The sequence below is a fragment of the Felis catus genome, chromosome A1 (assembly GCF_018350175.1).
Source record: "Felis catus isolate Fca126 chromosome A1, F.catus_Fca126_mat1.0, whole genome shotgun sequence".
Taxonomy (NCBI): domain Eukaryota; kingdom Metazoa; phylum Chordata; class Mammalia; order Carnivora; family Felidae; genus Felis; species Felis catus.
In genome coordinates, this window is record NC_058368.1 from 144,383,153 (window position 1) to 144,400,013 (window position 16,861).

At 37.8% G+C, this 16,861-nt stretch overlaps 1 protein-coding gene across 9 annotated transcripts in view; it reads left to right on the forward strand.

Annotated features, from left to right (window-relative positions):
• Positions 1-16,604, forward strand: part of MSH3 (mutS homolog 3) — a 187,929-nt gene extending 171,325 nt beyond the window's left edge. For 6 of the 9 annotated variants that reach the window (XM_045062647.1, XM_045062646.1, XM_003981121.6 and 3 more), the window contains 4 exons: positions 1,520-1,706; positions 6,135-6,264; positions 13,234-13,402; positions 15,847-16,604. In XM_045062647.1, the coding sequence (XP_044918582.1) occupies positions 1,520-1,706; positions 6,135-6,264; positions 13,234-13,402; positions 15,847-15,955 (595 nt within the window). In that variant the 3' untranslated portion in view covers positions 15,956-16,604. Of the gene's footprint in view, positions 1-1,519; positions 1,707-6,134; positions 6,265-13,233; positions 13,404-15,846 lie in introns of those variants that run through there. The other 3 variants (XM_019836078.3, XR_002160393.3, XR_002160390.3) reach the window with 3 other exon arrangements.
• Positions 16,605-16,861: the final 257 nt, after the last annotated feature.

The window sequence follows — 16,861 nt, forward strand, 5'->3', positions numbered from 1 at the left end:
TCTTGAGAACCGAAGACCTTCCCCCCAATATTTGCCTTATCAGAGCATTTTGTTTTCAGTTAAAGATTTATTCTTTTTGTCAGCTTGCAACCTGTCAGGAATAAAAGCAACCATGTTAAATGAGGGTAAACATGATTCTGAAGAATTCAGAGTGGTTTCAGAGATAGGAAACTTTAATCTTGCTTTTTGGTGGGGAGAAATACCAATAAACATTGACAATTGAGATAAATAACAGTATTTGAACTTTGAGGAAATAGCCAAAATGCTCATAAGTTAGCAACATTTCAGAAATTATGTCTTATAGTTATTGATTTTAAAATGGATAAAATTAAAACACTTTCAGTAAAACTAAATGCCACTAATTTCTAAATTCCACTGATTCCTGGAGCAGTTCTCCTAAGGCTCTACATATTTGTGGGGAAAACATTATACTTCATTCTCCCTGCCCAGAACAAGACTCAAGCCCAGAGATGGGTAAGGCTGGATTTCACCATGAATTTCCCCAGAAAGAAAAGGTACCATTATGCTGCTGTATGTAGGTGACATGTGAACTACTGTAGCAAAACTACATGGATGAAGGTATTTTGCTGAGAAAATAGTTACCAGAATTCACAAAGCTGGTTAGCGGGTCAAACACCTGAAATCTGGGTTTTGCTATTAACTGTATGACCTGGAGTGGCTGTTGCTTAATGATTCTCCCCCCTCCCCCCACCTTTTTTAAAGAATCCTTTTGGACTAAATAGACATTTTCCCAAATGTGTTCTGTAGACCATTATTGCCACAGTTGCCTTGGGAGTGTTAGGTGTCCACAGTTAAGTGAGTTAGACAAATGCTAAACAGTAGATACTTTTCTAGAAACTGCACAATGTGTGGTAGAATATTAAAGGATCACGGAAGTCTTACAGGAAAGAAACTCTTACATCTTTTGCACCCATTTCATGACATCCCTAAGGACTATGTTCCATGAAGTCTACTTTAGGAACCTGTATTAGGTGTCAGAGATTACTAAACATTTGTGATTCTAATAAAAAGTTTTAGCTTCTATAGATAAATTATTTCAACATGGTACTTCAATTTGTAGTACCAAATCTTCTTGAGATACTAGGAAAAAGTCTTTAATTCTAGTACTCATAGATATTTAAACACAGCAACACAGAGAAGCATTATTTTCCCTTGTGAGTACCAAAATTCTGGTTTGGAGTGACTGCTCAGAAGGTAGGGTCATAGGTTTCCCTATTTTGGGGGAGCTCTGTCCAGTACCTCAGACTCTATCCACAGTGCTTCTAAAAGGTGCAGTTTAATGTTAGGCACACAGTGTTTCTAGAAGGTACCATTTGATGTTAGGCACTCTTTTATATCCAACACATGTTTTCTTTTGTTTAGTATGATTTCAGTTATTATTGGCTCAAAGTGTATAGACCCTTAGGGATCATTTATGTTTATTGTTCACAAAGTAATACTTGGCTTCCTAAAAATGAAATTCAGAGGAAAAATCAAGGTGTTTTTATTTTATTTGTAGGATGGGTGCTGCAGATAATATATATAAAGGGCAGAGTACCTTTATGGAAGAACTGACTGACACAGCAGAAATAATAAAACAGGCCACATCCCAGTCCTTGGTTATCTTGGATGAATTGGGAAGAGGAACAAGCACCCATGATGGAATCGCCATCGCTTATGCTACACTGGAGCATTTTATTAAAGATGTGAGTATCTTGTACACCTTTTTGCATGTGAATGGTACATAGTATCCAAATTGTTTTTCTGACCTCAGCTTCTAAATATTCAAAGTTATCTTTAATTGTTATAATTGACTCTATACCTGTAATTCACCATTAAATCACTATACATTGAATTTAGATAGATTTGCACTGCATAATGTCTGTAATTCTTTGATGTGTCTTCTTTTGCTGAAGCAAAATAAATCTGGTCAGTAGGATAATGGTCTCCTTGGCAATACTTCCGCCCAGAACTGTCTCTTATTATCCTTGGCGAACTAAATCAAGAGCAGAGACCCTACCTGTCCCCCATCCACCTGCAACCCAATCCTTGAAGAAGACAAAAAGGAGATAGAGACATTTTTACCTGTGAAGTACATTTTTCAGCAATATCCTACAGGATCTTGAGAGAAGGCCTTTGATCTCTTATCTTTGTATCTTTCTGCTTCACTCCTTCAGTCCATGTCTGTTTTTTCCATAGTGCAGTTCTGAGCATCTCAGTGTGAAATTTTGTTTGTGTTGAATTCTCTATCCCTGTCATCTCTCTCAAACTCTCCCCCCCCTTTTTAAGTTTATTTATTTATTTTGAGAGAGAGAGAGAGAGCAGGGGAGGAGGAGAGAAAGAGGGGAAGAGAGAACAAAGCAGGCTCTGAGCTGTGCAGAGCCCAAAATAGGACTCAAATTCATGAACCGTGAGATCATGACCTGAGCCAAGATTCAGAGTTGGATGCTTAACCGACTGAGCCACCCAGGCACCCCTTCCCTTTATCAATGCTCTCTCTTTCTCTCTGTTTGTTTTGGTCTCTCCCTATCTGTCTTCTTTTGACACCTGCCCTGTACCTAGTCTGTTCTAAGATTTTTCTATGTCTGTTTTGTTCTCCACTTTTTAAACACTTTTGTGTCTTTCCTCCATTTTCATCTTTTTCTGTCTTCCTTACATGACCAATACAAGCATATTTTTTATTCCTATTTCTTTGCAAAACATATAATACAAAAATAAACTCCCCTTTTCTTTAAACTTCTGTGATCCTCAGTTTTTGTTTGAACATTCAGTTGGATTACATAATTAATGATGGCATGTTTTCCACTTTAAAATAAGTACTTTTAACTTTTCTTTACAAAAATTCTTTATTTGCAAAAAGAGCTCAAGAACGTTTCTTTAATCATTTTAGAAACTGCATATCACACATTAGTAAAGTCCTATCATTGTCTCCAAAACACATTTTATTTACTTATTTCTGAAACATTAAGAGAAATTTTTTTTCTTAATGTTTATCTATTTATTTATTTTTGAGAGAGGGCATAAGCAGGGAAGAAGCAGAGAGACGGAGGGAGACATGGAATCTGAAGCAAGCTACAAGCTCTGAGCTATCAGCACAGACCCCAATGCGGGGCTTGAATCCACAAAGTATGAGATCATGACCTGAGCTGAAGTCATTCGCTCAATCGACTGAGCCACCCAGGCTCCCCTTATTTTGAAGCATATTTTGAACTTTCATTTAAGAGCCTTTAGGAATGAATTATGACAGAGTGGATTTGCCACCTCTGAGTTTCATTGTTCCTGCTGTATGGCTGCATATCAGTTAGTATGACTATATAACAAATTACCCCAAGACTAAATGCCTGAAAACAATAATAATCATCTGTTATTTCTCACGATGTCTGGAAGTAAGGAATTTGAGAGTAGCTTAGCTGGGGGGCTATGGCCCAGCGTCTCTCCTGAGGTTGCAGTCAAGTTGTCAGGCAAGGCTGGCATCATCTGAAGGCCTGACTGATGATGGAGGACCTTCTTCCATTGTGGCTCACTCGTTGCTGGCAAACTGGTGCTGGCGGTTCACAAGCGTGAACATTGGGAGGTGAAGAACTTGGTGGCTGTTTTGGGGGCTAGCTACCAAAAGCAGTTTGGCAATATCTTAAAGATCCGTTTAAGAACCCTTGGGAACAAATTATGACAGAATTAAATTTGTCACGTCTCTTCTCATTGCTTTTATAGCAGTTTTTTGACATCTTAAATATTAATGAAGAAAGTGTTATTTTTAGATAAAATTTATGTTAGAGGTAAGTCATTGAAGAGGTTTCTTCTGGAGCAAGAATCTCTATGCTTTTTATGGATGAAAATCCTTATTTTCATGGTATCTTTAGATTGCCGACGCTGGGAACACAGATCAGAGAGGAGGAATTAAGAAGCTGTGTGTTTCGGCTGCAAGCTGAAAATGGCCTTGAGGAGAGCTGTGTTGTGACCCAAACCCTTAGGTCTTCTGGTTAGAAATGCCTATCAGCTCAGGGAATGGACATTCTTGAGACAGCTGGTCTGAAGACCCTTCAGGGCAGATTTTAAGAGCAGTTCATCAAAGAAATCCTGCCTTAATAGGTTTTTTCGCGGGGGGGGGGGGGGGGGGGGGAGGTTGTTTTTTTTGTAATTGTTATAAGAGAGAAGGCACATGTTCTGACTTTTAATGAGGTGATTGGCAGATGAATCAGACCTGGAGTGCTTTGATTTAATTACCCTCTTCTGCTAATATTTAGACCAAGATTTGGTGTTAGCTTCTTTTAAGATTTAAGAACTTTGGGATTTCTAGAATACATAATATGTGTGCTTTAAAATAATGCTTATTAAAAATCCACAAATCCATATTAATACTAACAAAACAAAAGTAAACTTTAAAATGATGGGATTAGGGTGAGGAGAAAGAAAAGCTCCTCTTTATAGAATACCAACTAATAAATACAGAGAGAATTTTTTAAAATCAGCATTTACGAGTCACTGCAATAATAACTCATTCAGGCAGTGATGAGCAATGGATGGTAAAACTTTTGGATGAAAGATTGTTGAGGAAAAGAATATTCACACAATCTCCAAGTACTACTCCACAAGTTATTTATTAATTACAAAGGAGAGAGGTGTTAGTATAGTGAAGAAATTTTCTGGGCACTTACTTAAACCAAATAAGCAAATTTATCATCCCCAATAATGGGTCAAATTGACATCATATGCCTCCTGATATGATGTACTGAAATGAGTACATCACCCACATAAATATGTGTAATATTTCTGGCAGTAAGGTTTAATCTTATTAGGAGGAAACAATCAGCCAAATCCAAATTGAGAGACATTATGCAAAACAACTCCTGGATATTTCAAAAACATTAATGTCATAAAGATGAAAAAGAAAGGCTGGCAACTCTTCTAGATTGATGGAGACTATAGAGACATGACTAAGTGCATGGCATGATCCTTGATTTTTTTTTTTTAATACAAAGAACATTTATAAAGAATATTACTGGGACAGTTAGGGAAATTTGTGGACTCATGTTAGATAATAATGATATACCTGTGTTAAATTTCTTGATTGTAATAATTCTGATTAAATCAGTAGGAGAATGTTTTTGTTCTTAGAAGACAGAATTCTAAGTACAGTAAAACCTTGGTTTGTGAGCATAATTCATTCCAGAAACATGCTTGTAATCCAAAGCACTTGTATATCAAAGTGAATTTCCCATAAGAAATAATGGAAACTCAGATGATTCGTTCCACAACCCAAAAATATTCATATAAAAATGATTATAATACTGTAATATAATATAAAATAATAAAGAAAATACAAAATATAAAGAAAAATAAGCCAATTAACCTGCACTTATCTTTGAAAACAAGAGAGAGGAGGGTTATTGTGTAGGACGACTTTCACTATTACTAACGAATGTTGACTACAGTGCAGTATTAATAAACTCTTATCATATACTATACTTAATGTAACTGGCAATAAGACAACAGAGGAGAGAGTCTATATCTGCAGACAACCTGACCTAGCATGAAACAGAGCATTCCTAAGCTTACTCTTATATGGAAAAACAAGAGTGTCCATAGGTGCTTTGAAGTGACAAAAAATAAACTGGTTGTGGGCACTTTCCAGTGTTCTGAAAAATCACTGTGCCAAACACAGTGCTTGAGACCAAGCACTTGAGCATGGGAGACAATCACCCACAATCATGTAGCAAGAGAGAGAGAGAGAAGATGCATTGGCTCCATGTGATCATGTAACATTGAGCGTCACGTGCTACTCATATTGTAAGGCATGGCTCATTGATCAAGTCAGAATTTATTAGAAATGTTTGCTTGTCTTGCAGAACATGTTACTCGCAGTCCAAGGTTTTCCTGTATGTAGGTAGGGATGAAGTGTCATGTCTGCAGTTCTCACATGGTTCAGGAAAGAGTGTGTGTGTGTGTGTGTGTGTGTGTGTGTGTGTGTGTGTGTGTGTTATGGCAAAATATTAACAGGTGGTTGTCTAGCTAAAGAAAAATGAACATTCATTGCAACATTCATGAAGTTTTGAACTTTTTCAAAACTAAATTGAAGAAAAGTTTGAAATAAAATTTAAAAATAAAATAACATTTATTATGTCTTACTGCTTTAGGTGAAATCCTTAACCTTGTTTGTCACCCATTATCCACCAGTTTGTGAATTAGAAAAAAGTTACTTACAACAGGTGGGAAATTATCACATGGGATTCTTGGTCAATGAGGATGAAAGCAAAGAGGATCCAGGTACGAAATAATGCTTGCAGTAAGTAAAACTGGAATGTTTTTGGTTTTCATATTTGATAACTCGAAAATCATACGTACATGAACTTCTTATTAAGTAAAAGCTGTGAATGTTGATTATAAATGACATTTGTCCAAATTCATTTTCTCTAAGCTTCGGGTCAAGGAGAATGTACTTTTATCTTCACAACCTCTGAGTGCTTCTCTGGTCTTTCTTACCTCATTTTACTACAAGAAGAAGATGGGGTCAGGGGCAACGTGTAGGTTTTACTCTTAGATGCATCTCAGGAAAGATACCCTAACCGTCAAGGGTATTAGTCACCTTTAGAAATGTCCATTGTAGGGGCGCCTGGGTGGCACAGTCGGTTAAGCGTCCGACTTCAGCCAGGTCACGATCTCGCGGTCCGGGAGTTTGAGCCCCGCGTCGGGCTCTGGGCTGATGGCTCAGAGCCTGGAGCCTGTTTCCGATTCTGTGTCTCCCTCTCTCTCTGCCCCTCCCCCGTTCATGCTCTGTCTCTCTCTGTCCCAAAAATAAATAAAAACGTTGAAAAAAAAATTAAAAAAAAAAAAAGAAATGTCCATTGTATTTCCCCAAATACCATCCCCAGTATTCTATACTGGACATATGTTTTATCTTAACTTGACAAGGAACCTGAATCTCAGGTAAAGTGGCCAGCCCCTGTGGGCCACTTGGGTGAACTGAGCCTAGAATCAATCTGCTTGCAGGTTCTTTTCTACTCTGTGAAAATGGTATGTGGGGCCTACAGTATTTTACCTACCCTTTCCACTATGTACTAGTGTCACACGACTGAGACATTTCATGAAAAAGAACATCATTAGCCAATAGAAATAAATTCAAGTGCTGTTAAGTAATGTAGTCAATTTTAGTATAATTTTATTTTCCTGTTCAGTAGTAATTTTTTTAAGCTCCCAACTTTTGGGCCAGTGATGGTTTACACAGTTGCTGTGCTATAATGGAAAATTCATTATCCAAGACACTCCAGAGTCCAAATTTTATTTTGGAAAAGTAATAAAGATGGACCTGAAAAAGAAATCAGGCAGCTGGCCCAAATAAAACAAAGCCCTCGACCTTAGATAAATGTAATATTAGGCAATCCTTGCCTTTCACCACTACGCAGCCTTGAAAAACACATCATAAATTCTCTCATGGAAGCAGTTTCATGTCTATTAATCTGCATCCAAAATGACAGGAGGAGCTTATAAGCTAAAACCCAGTGGGATAAATAAGAGTTCACCATCAGGGAAGGGTCATTGATAAGCGTTTATGTGAACAGACTACTAAGCCATAAGTGTTTTGGCATTTTATCCTGTTGATTTAAATGTTTATTCATGAGCATAATTTTAAGCATTAAATAATGCTAAAAGGCTCTGGCTAACAGGCGGTAGACCTCTGCTTCTGGCCTTCACCCATGCCCCCTCCCCATCCATTGCCAAGGCGGCTGCTTCCAACTCTTTCTTTCCTTTCTTCCATTTCTCTAAATAATAGGCTGATCTTCCTATCTCTGGGTTCATCACCTTGACACATTACTATTTGGCTTCTCATCGTGCTGGATGGGAGTCTGCAGCCTTCCCTGCTTTGACCTTCCACTGTACTCATTCCAGGTGCCTTTGGTCTCATTCCTCTTCATAGTTTTCACTGTTGTTGCCAGTAAGGATTGCTTACTCATGAGCCACATATGAGGACAAGTGCATTCTCTTTGTCTTGCAGCTTTTTTGTTCTTTGTATTTTTGAAGGTAATAATTGCCTTGTTTTCAGTTCATTCTTCTATTTGAGTCTGTATCTGACTCTCCCTGAACCTTCCAATAGCTTTGTAAAATGCCTCTCTAGGCACTTTTCCAGATGACAGAACTATCGGTTCCACCATTCCTCCTGGAGCCCTTTGTCCTGCTCATCTGAACTGTTTGCTCCCTAGCCCTGCTGCACAGCTGTTGTCCTGAGACCTGCCTTTACCAGCATCCTAGGAATTCTCTTATCCCACCTTCTGTGCATTTGATTGCCAGTAAAAGAACACTTGGATTCACAAGGGCTCCACTCACAAGAATGTAAATAATCTCACATTACAGGAACCTCAGAGGAAGAGTGGGCTTCAGCTCCTCTTCTTTGCAGTTCTCTAGGCTCTGTTTCCCTGCCTTGTTGGCTTTATCATCAGGCTAGTGACAGGGTGGCTGTGGCTCTTTCATGTATCAAACCCAGACCTGACACTGCCCAAAGGACAAAAAGGGACCAGCATTTCCTGTGACTCTTAGGAGCAAGAGAACTTTTCTCATATACTCACTGCCTTCTCATCATTGTCCCATCTCCTTTTCAGAATTGAATCACATGCTCATTCTTAAACCAGTTCCTAGAAGTAAGAATGGCAAGGATGACTTTGATTAGCCTAGATTAACCAGGATCAACTTTTGGAGCTTGGTATGAGGACATTATCCCTTGAGTTAATTCCATATAAAATCAGGGTTTTCTTGGGGTTGGAAAAGATTTTGGATGCCCTACTAATAATACAACTTAAAGAGGTAAATGGAGATTTTGCAGGAATGAAAATGTCTTCAGCATCCCTTCATACTTGATTTATTATTTAGCTAGGAATTTGGGATTGAAAGTAGCTTTCACTCAAAATGTTGAAGCATTACTCCATTGCCTGATTACTTCCAGTGTTGTTCCTGCTACATTTGTGTTTCATCCATTACCTCTAACCTAACTCCTCTGCTGTCTAAATTAGAGGCCATTGCATAGGTCATCAGTCAAGTGCCCCAAAGGCCTTTGGGTGGCTTCTAAGATACTGTGTTCTAATTTCCCATAGTGAGGTAGATGAAGCAATTAACTGGTAGTAAGAAACGTGTATTTTTACTCTAGTCTATAAATTCTTGGAAAAGTTACCTAACTTCATCCACCGCTAAATTTTATGAATCTGCCCCAAAAGTGACTTCAGAAACTATTTGATCAGCACACATCTCTAATAACTGCCTAGAGAAATTTGGCTTTCAAACAAATTTTGTTAAGTTCCCTTGTAACAAGCAGGAACATGAATTATTACTTTCACTGACTCTAAGCAATGTCACATAAACTTCTCAGTAGTATCCTTTTAGGAAATGGTTATAGCTTATAAGTGAAGTCCCCACCAAGCAGTTTTATCTTTTTTTTTAAATTTTTTTAATATATGAGATTTATTGTCAAAATGGTTTCCAAACAACACCCAGTGCTCATCCCAAAAGATGCCCTCTTCAATACCCATCACCCACCCCCCATCAAACTTCAGTTTGTTCTCAGTTTTTAAGAGTCTCTTATGCTTTGGCTCTCTCCCACTCTAACCTCTTTTTTTTTTTCCCTTCCCCTCCCCCGTGGGTTCCTGTTAAGTTTCTCAGGATCCACATAAGAGTGAAAACATATGGTATCTGTCTTTCTCTGTATGGCTTATTTCACTTAGCATCACACTCTCTAGTTCCATCCACGTTGCTACAAAGGGCCATATTTCATTCTTTCTCATTGCCACGTAGTACTCCATTGTGTATATAAACCACAATTTCTTTATCCATTCATCAGTTGATGGACATTTAGGCTCTTTCCATAGTTTGGCTAATGTTGAGAGTGCTGCTGTAAACATTGGGGTACAAGTGCCCCTATGCATCAGTACTCCTGTATCCCTTGGGTAAATTCCTAGCAGCCAAGCACTTTTATTTATTGTCTTCTCTCCCATCTAGCTCTCTTGCCTCCACATTGCCATCACACACACACACACACACACACACACACACACACACACACACACTCTTTCCCCTTCTCCTCTCTAAGAGGCGTGAAGGACAGTATTGATGTACAACATAACTATAAAAACTCCCTAATGTGATTATGGAAGAGTGGTCACATTATTTACCTTGAGGTGTGAAAACTACCATAATGAGTACTACGGTAGAGACCAGTATATGATGACAAATTCAGCACCTGTTTGTACTGAGATACGTTAACTTATTTAGAGCAATATAGTATTTTATATAATATAGCTATAAAACATATTTTTATTTAAATGTGTTTATATATTTATATATTATTTGTAAATCTTTATCTTACTCTAATTTATATGTAAACATTAATATATAATCAATTAATATATAATTAATAATTTATATATTTAATATATATTAATATATAATACAGCTATAAAATGTATAGCTATATTAGATATAAAAAGCATTGTATAGCCATATATATGAAGAAAAAAAGCCATCAGCAAAGCAAATTTTAACTATGGGGGTTTTGTGACATTTAGTAGGCTTTCAGGAAAGGATAGGATGGATGGATGGATGGATGGGTGGGTGGGTGGATGGATAATGAATGGACAGACAGATGAATGACAAGGACTAGCATGGAGGCTAGGTTATGGAGTAGAGTCTGGAGGTAAGGACTTTAGTTAGCACTAAGCCAGTGGAAGTGATAAAGACTTTTTTGTCTTAAGGATGAGAAGAGTTTGCTTTTTTGAATGCCTGCTGCTGTTTACTTCACTTGTGGTCATGTGAGCATCAAAGAGTAACAAAAAAGTACCCAGGTTAGCAGGCACTGGTTTCTTCATGCTTCTTTCCTAGTCTGTTTCCACCCACCTCCTCACCTGCTCTTTGTGTTCCTTGAGTTTTATTTGGAGTCAAAAGGTATTCTTAGTGCTTTGTAATGAGAATTTTAGTCTGTATTCCTGAGAGTGCCAGCATTCTTTCCACCTCCCACTTTCAGCCTTAGAACAGTGTTATTTGTTGCTGAATTCTTCCAGGAGGTTAAAGAATATTCCATTATCCTTTTTCTTGGTTATGCTTTTTAGTTGTTAGCTGATAAAAGAATAAAGCATACACATTTCTCAAATGACATAATGTATGAGAAAAAGCTCTTGATAAACTTACAATAAGTTTTAGTAAACATAGGGTCTCAGAAATCATTAAAAATCTGGTTCATTTTGGGCATTTTGGCAACACAGTGCAAATTAGATTGAATTTCATAATAAAAGCTGCATAATCTTGAGGTGCTTTAGAGTTATCAAAGATTAAACTGTGCAGCTTTATCTTTGTATTATTGTACTTTATTATATCCCAGTTCTTTAGAAGTTTTTAATTTATGTGCATGTATTTGTGTGGTAGACTGGGTTCCTCAGGGAGCAGATTCTGAGATTTCTGTGCCAGGTATTGATTGGGAGTGCTCTCATGATCAACACCTGAGGGCTGGATTGGGTAGGACCGGGCTGGCTTCAGCCACCCTTATAGAGAGCTGTGAGATGGGATTGGTCCATCAGAGTTACCTCAACCTGGGGAGAGGAAGTGTGACCTTTCTACTCCTTATTAGTTAGCTGTTGTCACATAACAAACATATTGTCATGGGTTACCCCACAGCATAGCTTAAAACAGTAAACATTTATCATCTGATCATTTCTCTGGGTCAGGAATCCAGGGACAGCTTAGATGGACACTTCAACCTCATGGTTTCTCACAAGACTATTATCAAGGTTGGCTAGGTCAGTCATCACTTCAAGGTTTGACTGGGGGAGTTTACTTCCCAGACCTCTTACATGACTGCTGACAAGCATAGAAAATCTACTTTCAAGTTTACTCATGTGGCTCTTGGTCAGAGACATCAGTTTCTTTCCACGTGGGCTTCTTCATAAGGCAGCCCACCATATGGCAATTGGCTTCTCTCAGAGCAAATAAGCAAGAAACTGAAAGTGCCCAGGACAGAGGCCACACGGTCTTTTGTAATCTAATCTTAGAAATGACAACGCATGGGGCGCCTGGGTGGCTCAGTCAGTTAAGCGTCCAACTTTGGCTCTGGTCATGATCTCACAGTTCATGGGTTCGAGCTGTGCTGAACTGTGCTGATAGCTCGGAGCCTGGAGCCTGCTTTGGATTCTGTGTCTCCCTCTCTGTGTGCCCCTCCCTTGCTCATGCTCTGTGTCTGTCTCTCAATAATAAATAAGAGTTAAAAAAAAAAAAAAGAAATGACAACACATCATTTTTGCCATGTTTTGTTCATTAGAAGTAAGTCATTAGGTTCTGCCCACCCTCAAAGGCATAGAATGACACAAGGGCATGAGCACCAGGAAGCAGGGTTCTTTGGTGGCCACCTTAGAAGCTGTCTGCCAACCCCCATAGCTATCTATTGAGGTGCAGGCTACCCTAGAAAGGACATGACCTCAGGTGAAGCAGGTCTGGGACTGAGCTGAGGTGACTCCCAAAAAGGGGATATAGCTGAAGATTGTGGGCTAACAACTTCCCTGACAGCTGGGGCAATAAACCCTTTAGTCCTAAGTGGGAGCTGAGTGGTACTGAATAATATTCACTTGAATATAGAACTCTTAGTTAACCCAGTATATTTAATAAACCGGAATTTCTCAGTCTTGTTATTAAACTGTGTAACATGTTGTATTTCTTTATGTGTTTTTTGCTGTTTTGTTTTTAGCATTCTTAGAAATATGTCTTACGTATTTTACTTTGCAGAGTGTATTACATACAAGACCATTTAGCAAGCACATTCTTTTACTGAAAAAACTTTTTTTCGTCTCTTTATATTATATTGTACTATGTATCAGAATTATTCTCTTTCTGATAATAGCAGTAGAGTCCAAATTTTTTAGCCAGCAGCGTAAAATGAAATAAATCTAGCTTACCCCAAAGCATTGTTAAAAACCCTTTTAGGTGGGGGCACGTGACTGACTCAGTTGGTAGAGGATGTGACTCTTGACCTCGAGTTTGTAAACTCGAGACCCATGATGAGTGTAGAGATCACTTAAAAACAAAATCTTAAAAAAAAAAACAAAAAACAAAACACTTTTAGGTGAGCTTTTGGGTGTTTCTTTTTCAGATTGCAAATTTTAATTGAAGTTGTAAGAACTTATAGGTCTTATTTAATCTTCTACTTTCAGCTTTCAGGCATGGTTTCCTTTATCTCCTTTTTTTTTTTTTTTTTTTTTTTTTAATTTGTAGGTGAAGAACAAGTCCCTGATTTTGTCACATTTCTTTATCAAATAACCAGAGGAATTGCAGCAAGGAGTTATGGACTAAATGTGGCTAAACTAGCAGATGTTCCTGAAGAAATTTTAAAGAAAGCAGCTAGCAAGTCAAAAGAATTAGAAGGATTAGTAAATATGAAAAGGTCAGAATGATTGTGTTAACAGTTTTTGGTTCATAAACCTTCCACGTTGTCCAGCAGGAAGAGGATTGTCCTGTAAATGAACATAAGGTTTACCTTTAAACATCTCTTCAAATATTCTGAAACATTTAATTACAATAAAATGAAAACAGATCTTTGAAAAGCTCATGTGAATTCAGTCCGCCTTCTCTGCTCAGATCTTTATCTGTTGAGTTGCTAAATTGGTTTTTCAGTCATTTTTCTAAAGAACTAAGTTAACTCCTTACTGTGTGCCAACATGTTAGTTGCTTAAAACATTCAGTTATATAGCAAATTACTAAAAGAAACGACATTTAAAACCTTTAGAGTACTTCTTCTATTCTTATATTGCATTCAGAAATTAAGAATTCTGTCAGGACATGAATGAAAATAATAGTATCATAGAACTACGTAATTGTAGTCAGTATCCCCTTGTCACTTCTTTTGTGACAAGATTTTCCTTCTAAACTGCCTTCTTTCTGTCACCTAGACTGTTTATGTGAATGTATTCTACTTTTTACCCTTGATATCCAGCCAGTATGTAGTCAGTGTATTAACTAATCTTAATATAAATAAATATACTTTGGAAAGAAGATATTCCTAGGAAAATATCCTATTAAAAATAATAAATTGTACCTTTTTTCCCCCAAATACAAGATTTTGTTATAGAAGGACATAAGCTCTTTCTTCATCCATCTCCTTCCCCAGCCCTGTACTAGGTGGAGAGTCTGATCTGCCCGGGACAAGACATTACTGCCCTGGCATGAGGGAATAGACTGTTGGTCAAATAGAAAATCTTGTCTGGTCACCATACTGTAAGAAACATTTTTAGTCCTGGAAATCATAACCAAATTTAAATACTGAAATAGTAATACCTAATATTAGTTAAACAGTTGCCAACTTGTGTACTACAGTGTAGTTGTGCAGCCAACTCCTCCAGGTCCTTTCTCCTGTGGTTGTGCCGTGGCACTCTACGCTTTGCAATGGTAAATGGTGGTTGACCAAGTCCCAAGTGCTGGAATAGTATAAATGGCATGCAGCTTCTTCTGTTGACACTCTCTTTTGGATCATTTCCACAATGCCCAATTAGAACAGTAATTATTTATTATGAGAGTTTAAAGATAAGCCCTTAGTTCTCTGCAAAGTCCAAGAAAAATTATTTTATTATCCTTTATTATTTTTCTTTTTCCCTGGAGAAACTAGAATAAAACTTTACTACAAAGGGATATATATGCAAGGTGGCAATAAAATATGATAGTTTATACTTACTGCTGCTATATATCCTATATAATAGCAAGAGCAATAAAATTCAGACTATAATAGTTTAACTCTTCCAACTACTGTGTAATATTTTGAAATCTATAATCTGGACAAGATAGAGAATTGTCAGAAGAGGTTGCATTGGGGTGGAATCATTTATTAGGGTGCATTGGGGTGATCATTTATTAGGACACTATTTTCATTATTTTACCTTTTACTGAAAGTGTTTATCACATCACTTCCATTGGCAAGATCAAAGAAACCAAGGGGAATCTTGTGCATTTGTGTAGCTTTGTTAGAGTAGCTAATATTTATTGAATGCTTGCTGTGCACAGAAACAAGTCAAGCAGTCATTTGCAGCAGCCTAGACACCGTGCCAGTTACTATTCTTACTGCTTTACATACCTTAACTGAATCCTTACGACAGCCTTGTGAGATAGGTACTGTCATTATTCCCATACGGTAGTTTGGGAAAACGAGGCCAAGCAAGGGTAGGAAATCAACCAGGAAACCAGGGTCCCATAACTATTCAGTGGTGGAGCAGTGACTGGAATTCAGATACTCTGGCTCCAAACCCTAAACACTTACCTGGCAGTTCTTCTACAGAAAAATTATGTCTGTGTTCTGTTGGCATTCTGCTCTTTTTTTTTTTTTTTTAATGTTTTATTTATTTTTGAGACAGAGAGAGACAGAGCATGAACAGGGGAGGGGCAGAGAGAGAGGGAGACACAGAATCGGAAGCAGGCTCCAGGCTCTGAGCCATCAGCCCAGAGCCCGACGTGGGGCTCAAACTCACGGACCGCGAGATCGTGACCTGAGCTGAAGTTGGACGCTTAACCGACTGAGCCACCCAGGCACCGCGGCATTCTGCTCTTTCAGTAGCTAGCTTTACGTTATAAAATCGGTTTTACTTTTCATCCTGTGAGCATAGCCTGTGGCCTGAGTTAGAACAAGCTGGGCTCTCCCCTCCTTGGAGGCAGTAGTGGCAGTCAGCTGCCTGAGTCCTTGATTATAACAGCATCACTAGAAGGCTGGCGCTGGCACAACTTCCTAACCCCAGAGCCCTGCCTGGTATTCCAAAGTCATAGACCTTTTATAGCTTGCAGTGAGATGTATTGTCCCCCAACCAGTTCATTTATAAAATAAATCATGTTTTATTTTCTCTCCAGGAAAAGACTAAAGTGTTTTGCAAAGTTATGGGTGATAAATGATGCAAAAGGCCTGCAAAAGTGGAGAGACGAGTTTGACGTGGAAGAAATTTCAGGCTTCTCATCTTGATGAAAACGAAGACTACACTTGTGAACAAAACATGGAGAGTTAAAAATGCCATCTGTACAAAACAACTGTCCAGTAACAGCCTATCTTTGTGTGATGTGAGCATAAAATCAGAACTATGGTATATTCCCATTGGAAATAGGCCTTTGGTGTAGAAAGTCTGTGCTAGGTTCTTGTCATGCTGTCTTACAAAAGTATAAACAGTTTTGAATATTAAGACTTCTGTTCTATCATTAGAAAACTTCATGAACAGTAAGCTTCACATAAAATCACACCTCCTAAATGAAACCTAACATGGTAAAATATAGTTGACGAACTTTCAGAGAGTGACATAAAAATTTAATTCATATTTTTATTTGTTCCAGTTCAGATTAATTTGCAGCTGAGTGAGATGTCTAGCAGAAGTGTATCTTTCCATTTGAACTAAAATAATTTTATAATGCTACCAGTTTATTCACTATAAGCATAAGAATTTTTGATAAGAAATAGAAAAGATCATCAGGCTTTTAGAAAGTAGAGCACAGAAGGAATAAGATGATATGAAATTTGAAAAGTTAAATACTGTCACAGTTTTAAGCAATTTAGAAATTGTTGGATGAAATTATTTGTCATGCATTCAGGTAATAAACATTTAATGAATACTTGCTATAAATTTTGATTTTTTTTTGTTGAATTTTGGGGTTCTCCACTGTTTGGCAGTTGGTACTTTTTAGGTTTAGTTATGGAACCAAGGTTGCTTCTCCCACCATATACACAGAACTGAACTTAGTGATTTGGGATCTCTCTGTTAATCAGTATAGAAAGTGTATCATCTCCCCAGAATCAAAGTATTTAGCTTTGTTGATACTTGACAACACTGCCTCCTTGCACATTTAGGGTGACATGTGTTCGACTGAGTCCCTGAGTTTT